The sequence below is a fragment of the Ylistrum balloti genome, unplaced genomic scaffold, assembly GCF_031769215.1.
Source record: "Ylistrum balloti isolate Yb309-2 unplaced genomic scaffold, AGI_CSIRO_Ybal_v1 Utg369690, whole genome shotgun sequence".
Taxonomy (NCBI): domain Eukaryota; kingdom Metazoa; phylum Mollusca; class Bivalvia; order Pectinida; family Pectinidae; genus Ylistrum; species Ylistrum balloti.
In genome coordinates, this window is record NW_026781926.1 from 347,933 (window position 1) to 355,984 (window position 8,052).

Genomic DNA, 8,052 nt, shown 5'->3' on the forward strand with positions numbered 1-8,052 from the left:
TCCAAGGGGGTTGGGCTTGTCGTGGACAGGTGGTGGTGGGGATGATTCAATCACAAATCCAAGGGGGTTGGGCTTGTCGTGGACAGGTGGTGGTGGGGATGCTTCAATCACAAATTCAAGGGGGTTGGGTTTGTCGGGGAGGGAGGGGTTGGGGATGATTCAATTACAAATCCGAGGGGGTTGGGTTTGTCGGGGAGGGGTGGTGATGGGGATACTTCTATCACAAATCCAAGGGGTTGGGTTTGTCGTGGACAGGTGGTGGTGGGGATGCTTCAATCACAAATCCAAGGGGGTTGGGCTTGTCGGGGGAGGGTGGTGGTGGGGATGCCCCAATCACTATCAAAGTGTGTAAGAGACACAATCACGTACATATATATATGATAGTTGGTATTAACAAGTTTTTTGTTATTCTGAAACATTTATCAATTAAAAATCACTTTTTAAAAATGAAATGATCACTTGCAACACTTTCCATATAAATAAACTACCAAGTAGCCCAATGGACGGTACTACCGTGTTTCTATCGTAGGTTTACTCACTATAAACGAGAGTTTGATTGGGGTGTTACGGCATTACACAACATTATATACATGGAACACAACATTATATACATGGGTTACGTTCTATGTTGATAAGGATTACGGTTCGGTCAATATTGACAAATAGTTTGACATGTTACCGATATTTTATGTATTGTTGTCTCGGGTTTTCATCAGAGCAGTAGGAATATTTGAGTGATTTTTGACGCTTAAAAATACATATGGGTTACTTAATTTGATGCTTTCATGTCTGAATTTATGTTCCTGTGTATTTTCCTATTTGGGAAATACAATCAGAATGATTGTAAGTCGGACATAAGCTGCAATTTTGTCGGTTTATGGGCTTTAACAACGATACCGTTATATTGCGTGCTCGGCCGGAGTAGAAGAGGCAGAATATTGATATCAGTACATTAAGTATAAAAATACCGTCTGCGCCCGACACTTTACAGCTCGACTAAAGGATATTCCTATTAGCTAAGGTTGAGTGAGGCGACCTGTACACTCGACATTTTGTTTTACAAATGCATTGCACTTAAACAATCCCAGAGGAGCGAGGAATTAACTTTCCCTCGCGAGACTGAAACATCAGCCGTAGTCAATTCTAAATGTGTGATATAATAAAGTAGACCCGAGGGTCAAACGAGAACTGGTATGTATCGTGACATCAAATCCCAGGATCATGTCATTCTGACGTTCAGTATTTATATGTCCCGGTCAAGAGTTACTTCCCTTTGTATAACTCAGCGATTCAGTGAAAAAACTTGGTAGGGACATCTACGATCAGGGTCGTATGAGAACGGATGTCTATGGCGGGGACATCCACAGTCAGGGTCATGTGAGAACGGGGTTTCTTTAGTTGGGACATCCACAGCCAGGCTCATGTGAGAACGGGTGTCTATGGCGGGGACATCCATAGTCAGGGTCATGTGAGAACGGGTGTCTATGGCGGGGACATCCATAGTCAGGGTCATGTGAGAACGGGGTTCTATGGTTGGGACAACCACAGACAGGCTATGTGAGAACGGGTGTCTATGGTTGGGACATTCATAGTCAGAGTCATGTGAGAACGGATGTCTATGGCGGGGACATCCACAGTCAGGGTCATGTGAGAACGGGGTTTCTTTAGTTGGGACATCCACAGCCAGGCTCATGTGAGAACGGGTGTCTATGGCGGGGACATCCATAGTCAGGGTCATGTGAGAACGGGTGTCTATGGCGGGGACATCCAAAGTCAGGGTCATGTGAGAACGGGTGTCTATGGCGGGGACATCCATAGTCAGGGTCATGTGAGAAGGGGTGTCTATGGCGGGGACATCCAAAGTCAGGGTCATGTGAGAACGGGTGTCTATGGCGGGGACATCCATAGTCAGGGTCATGTGAGAACGGGTGTCTATGGCGGGGACATCCACAGTCAGGGTCATGTGAGAACGGGTGTCTATGGCGGGGACATCCACAGTCAGGGTCATGTGAGAACGGGTGTCTATGGCGGGGACATCCACAGTCAGGGTCATGTGAGAAGGGGTGTCTATGGCGGGGACATCCATAGTCAGGGTCATGTGAGAACGGGTGTCTATGGCAGGGACATCCATAGTCAGGGTCATGTGAGAAGGGGTGTCTATGGCGGGGACATCCATAGTCAGGGTCATGTGAGAACGGGTGTCTATGGCGGGGACATCCATAGTCAGGGTCATGTGAGAACGGGTGTCTATGGCGGGGACATCCATAGTCAGGGTCATGTGAGAACGGGTGTCTATGGCGGGGACATCCATAGTCAGGGTCATGTGAGAACGGGTGTCTATGGCGGGGACATCCAAAGTCAGGGTCATGTGAGAACGGGTGTCTATGGCGGGGACATCCATAGTCAGGGTCATGTGAGAAGGGGTGTCTATGGCGGGGACATCCAAAGTCAGGGTCATGTGAGAACGGGTGTCTATGGCGGGGACATCCATAGTCAGGGTCATGTGAGAACGGGTGTCTATGGCGGGGACATCCACAGTCAGGGTCATGTGAGAACGGGTGTCTATGGCGGGGACATCCACAGTCAGGGTCATGTGAGAACGGGTGTCTATGGCGGGGACATCCACAGTCAGGGTCATGTGAGAAGGGGTGTCTATGGCGGGGACATCCATAGTCAGGGTCATGTGGCGGGTGTCTATGGCAGGGACATCCATAGTCAGGGTCATGTGAGAAGGGGTGTCTATGGCGGGGACATCCATAGTCAGGGTCATGTGAGAACGGGTGTCTATGGCGGGGACATCCATAGTCAGGGTCATGTGAGAACGGGTGTCTATGGCGGGGACATCCATAGTCAGGGTCATGTGAGAACGGGTGTCTATGGCGGGGACATCCATAGTCAGGGTCATGTGAGAACGGGTGTCTATGGCGGGGACATCCATAGTCAGGGTCATGTGAGAACGGGTGTCTATGGCGGGGACATCCAAAGTCAGGGTCCTGTGAGAACGGGTGTCTATGGCGGGGACATCCATAGTCAGGGTCATGTGAGAACGGGTGTCTATGGCGGGGACATCCATAGTCAGGGTCATGTGAGAACGGGTGTCTATGGCGGGGACATCCACAGTCAGGGTCATGTGAGAACGGGTGTCTATGGCGGGGACATCCACAGTCAGGGTCATGTGAGAACGGGTGTCTATGGCGGGGACATCCACAGTCAGGGTCATGTGAGAAGGGGTGTCTATGGCGGGGACATCCACAGTCAGGGTCATGTGAGAACGGGTGTCTATGGCGGGGACATCCATAGTCAGGGTCATGTGAGAACGGGTGTCTATGGCGGGGACATCCATAGTCAGGGTCATGTGAGAACGGGTGTCTATGGCGGGGACATCCATAGTCAGGGTCATGTGAGAACGGGTGTCTATGGCGGGGACATCCATAGTCAGGGTCATGTGAGAACGGGTGTCTATGGCAGGGACATCCACAGTCAGGGTCATGTGAGAACGGGTGTCTATGGCAGGGACATCCACAGTCAGGGTCATGTGAGAACGGGTGTCTATGGCAGGTACAGCTGATCTCCGCAGTGACAGAGGACACACTTAAATATAATCTAAGTAAATATGATGATAAGTTCAGAAAGAAATTTCAATCAGAACAGTGCCGATTTGTAATGAACTGTCAGAAAATGTTGCTTACTCACATACAAATAACTTTTCTTTAATTATAAAGCAACGAATAAATATTAAAGGAAGTATCTGAAAAATTAATATAATTGTTTAATGTGAGACAGGTATACAGGAATCTGGTCCTCGACCAGAAATAAACTGATGTTATCTTAAATAGATTGTGAATTATCAACAGTGATCCAATTGATTTAAAAGTGCCAGTCTGAAACGGCATTCTGAGGTGTACAATAATGTCACATGATCTTCACATGGTATACATGTCAAGGGGGCGTCGTATTGTGACGTCATTATTTGCGAGTGTTCACCCCAGATAAAAATCAGTTAAAATTGCTTAATTTGTTTTAAAATAAAAGATTTAAAGACTGCAATGGGAAACGATTTTCACTACTAAATTTCGGACATCAAATTTACAAAGAGATAGAAAATGGCATAAAAATTACAATGAAAATACGGTAATTGTTATGTAAATATGTTTGTCGATCCCGATATCTCTGTTTCTTTAATTTAGTGTTAAATTGATTTTGACTCAAAATGAGTTTTTAAAAAATCGTTGCTTAAACTTTTGGTAAGATGTATCAGGATTTTTTTTCTGATCAGTGACCTCAGGGTGTACGAAAATCTACGTCTTTCCAACTATAAATCTGTATGACGTTCTATAGACTTACACTAGCTAGAAACAGTTGATGCCTGACTGTTACTATGTTTACTATTTTTATTGAAATCGCTTAATTTTTAGGAAATAATTTTTATATCGATAATACTCACCCATTTTTTACCGTCCCTGTGTCGGTCATATACCATCCTTGTGTCTACGCGATATCGTTTGAGTCGACCATATACCGTCCTTGTGTCGACTATATACCATCCCAGAGTCGACAATATACCTACCATCCCTATACCTGTAGCGTCGATCTTCTCATCTTCAATCTCATGACGAAATTTATCCCCCAGACTGACTCCACGGAAATGGTATGCATTGATTATCAAGGCCATTCCACGTGATGTCATTGAACCTGGGGGCCCCGGGACTCCCCATCCCACCACCTAGCACACGTGATGTGTGATCGCGTGGTTGCTATGGGATGGTTCGATCCCAGGACCAGTGTTTCAGTACGAGCTGCTAGAAAGCAGACTCATGACGAAGTAAGCTTAGAATACCTTTGACCGACGCATTTGCCTTGACGCAGTGTCGACCCCCATATCTCCACTACTGTGTCCACTCCAGCGGATCTACCCTATATATACCGTGTACAATTGCACAACAATGTGAAATACCGCACTCGTCAGCATATCTATATCTAGATACGTGTGTACTTCCGCCTTCTCTCCGTGTCTCCGTAAACACCACTATTCAGCGTTAATCTATATTTAGGTATAACGTAAAGCTATTTAAATGCAGAAGAGAATATCTTAAATATGAAATTGTTTGGAAAGCAATGATAGTTATTTCAAATACAACGATGTTTTAGAACGTGAATTTGATATGATTACAGGGAAGTTAATTATTTTATAATTTATAAAATGCTAAAAACTTGCCAGGTTGACGACCCCATCACCACCAACCATTCTACAACCCATTCTGTATAAAGTGGCGATGCATTATGGATTAGGACGATATTGCATTTTTATATTTCTAATCGATAAAGTTTTTCTACATGTCCTAAACCGTGTAGTTGTATGCTGAACAAAACAACCTGCCTGTTCATTATGGAAGCCGCTTAGGGCAATCTCGCATCCATGGGTGCACCCTATGTGTGCAAATACTTTTAAAACGTGCGTTTTGGAAAATAGCTTAAACTTTGTTTTATTAAAATGCTTCATCGACTTTATAGATAATAGAATATGGTCGAGAAGGAAAATAAAACCAGGTGTTTAAGACACTTATGTAAATCTATTACCTTATATGAATCAGCATTTACATTGTAAATGGACAGTGTATAAGTGACAAGTTAACAATGAAAATAATATAGGAATATTTTACACTAGAGGAAGGGCGGACAGATAGTTTAGGGGGTGAGTTGGGGAAAAGTTTGTACACGGAGAAGGCAGATATAAAGTTTTAAATAAGGAGAAAGGAAGGAATGAAGGAAGGGTTGGGGAGTTGGTTGGTACGTGTAAAATTAAAAAAAATATATATGTTATGTTATGTTATATCCGATGATATATTTGTTTTAATTGTGCAGTTCTATATCTATATTGTATTGATTTCCTGTACAGATAATGTCTCGTTCCCAAAGAGTAAATCATGTCATGTAATATTGTAAGGTAATGCATGTTAATACCGTCTTCTAGTTTCATCGCACGTGGTACATTCTGAAAGAAATTGATGAGTGGTGTTTTCAATTTGACCACATAAGCATAGAGGGGGCTGAACGATATTATTACTAGATAAATGATAACTGATGGAGCATGCGCAGTCGCGCGTGATAAATTTGTCCCTTTTGGGTTACAAAATTGTAACAGATCGGTATTTTTCCCGCCAATATTTTATCGAGGTATGGTGTTTAGACAGAAACAAATGGGTTTGATCTAAAACATAATCCAAATTTTTCTACCGTGACCGCGACAAATGGAATTTGCATACTTAATCTAATAAAATTCTGTGTGTATATCTTTATTTAGTAAAAAAGATTAAATGTATCCCTTTTTAAAAAGTTCAAATAAAAAAATTGGAGGAGGGCAAAAAGATATGAAAGACTGGGATACGTTGAAAAATTTGCAGGAATTGCCTTGGTCAGTCCTTATGAAGTAGAGCAGTAAGTGTTTAACAAATAACCATTTGACAGATAATTGGTGATTTAGACCCACAAAAATCACAATTCTACAAAATCAGCATGTTTATAGCGATTTCAATCATTAGCAAACCAGGCCTGGAAAACCTAGGATATCTGAGAGTGTTTTAATTAGTTACTTTAGCCGACGTTTTTATGGAATCGATCTGAATGGCTGCTGTCAATCAAGTGACGTAATATTATGTAAAATAGTATGAGAAACATCTCAAATTTACATTATAATCTAGATATCATTTATCATGTATTGTGAATCAGAAGATATATAGAAAATGTTTCATGTATGAACTTAAAACCACTAAGAATCTATCTCGTCATACACATCATGTACAACTGCACTATAGAAGGCATATTCCCAGATGGTTCCTGTGTGTTAAGTTATTTCATACCTAGAACAAGAATAATTATCAAGATTTTCCCAATGGCAGGGTTCAGAATATAAACAGGTAGTTCAGAATATACTAATGTAGTTCAGAATATATACAGGTAGTTCAGAATATTAAAACAGGGTTCAGGATATAAAAAGGTAGTTCAGAATATACAAATGAAGTTCAGAATATACTAATGTAGTTCAGAATATACAAATGTAGTTCAGAATATACTAATGTAGTTAAGAATATAAACAGGTAGTTCAGAATATACTAATGTAGTTCAGAATATACAAATGTAGTTCAGAATATACTAATGTAGTTCAGAATATATACAGGTAGTTCAGAATATACTAATGTAGTTCAGAATATAAACAGGTAGTTCAGATTATACTAATGTAGTTCAGAATATAAACAGGTAGTTCAGAATATACTAATGTAGTTCAGAATATAAACAGGTAGTTCAGATTATACTAATGTAGTTCAGAATATAAACAGGTAGTTCAGATTATACTAATGTAGTTCAGAATATAAACAGGTAGTTCAGATTATACTAATGTAGTTCAGAATATACACTTGTACTTGGGGTTCTTTCAGAATGATCAGGTATATATGAAAATTACGGAATTGGTTGAATTGTAGGGCTAGTGCACTTCTTTCGATCACTTTGGATTTTGCTCAGTCGGCTTCTAGGTTTCAAAATTTAGACCTTTGTCATCACTGACGAATCAGCTGTATGATGCAGTTTGATTCACTTATTTGACTCTAATGCATCGAATTCCTAATTTGTATCAAAAGTAGCTACTCAACATTCACTCGATATTCTTTGGTACAATAAACGTTTTCGGTACGTGCCCTAGAACAAGCGATTGTATAGTAATCGTCTCCTAGGTTAGTATGATCAATATCTGTTCAATAATTTAACAATATTACACATTACGTTACATACATTACATTTTGGAAAAAAAAACAAACTGAAGACCTACACGAATTCCTTTCCTAGCTATTTCACTATATACCCTGTGTGATGAATGACAGACAATGTATACAGCAGTGTAGATTTACACACCGGAACGCCACAAACCCGACGCGTCAGCGTCAAGTATTGAACACGAATAGATGAGTCTTCCCAGACCCAGCAGTTAGCGCTGTAATTGGCCTTGTGGCAAGTCCTACTGAAAACACCCTCTAGTGGTGTGGAGCGGTACACAAGCTG

General features: G+C 41.7%; 1 protein-coding gene across 1 annotated transcript; it reads right to left on the minus strand.

The window, feature by feature from the left end:
- Window positions 1-1,282: 1,282 nt before the first annotated feature.
- On the minus strand, window positions 1,283-3,535 carry LOC132565085 (uncharacterized PPE family protein PPE24-like). Its single transcript, XM_060229690.1, has one exon. The coding sequence runs from the start codon at window positions 3,533-3,535 to the stop codon at window positions 1,283-1,285; it is 2,253 nt and encodes a 750-aa protein (XP_060085673.1).
- Between the last annotated feature and the right edge of the window lie 4,517 nt (window positions 3,536-8,052).

Coding starts and splice junctions, on each gene's coding strand:
- LOC132565085 (XM_060229690.1), bottom strand. CDS start 3,535: ATGACCCTGACTGTGGATGTCCCTGCCATAGACACCCGTTCTCACATG.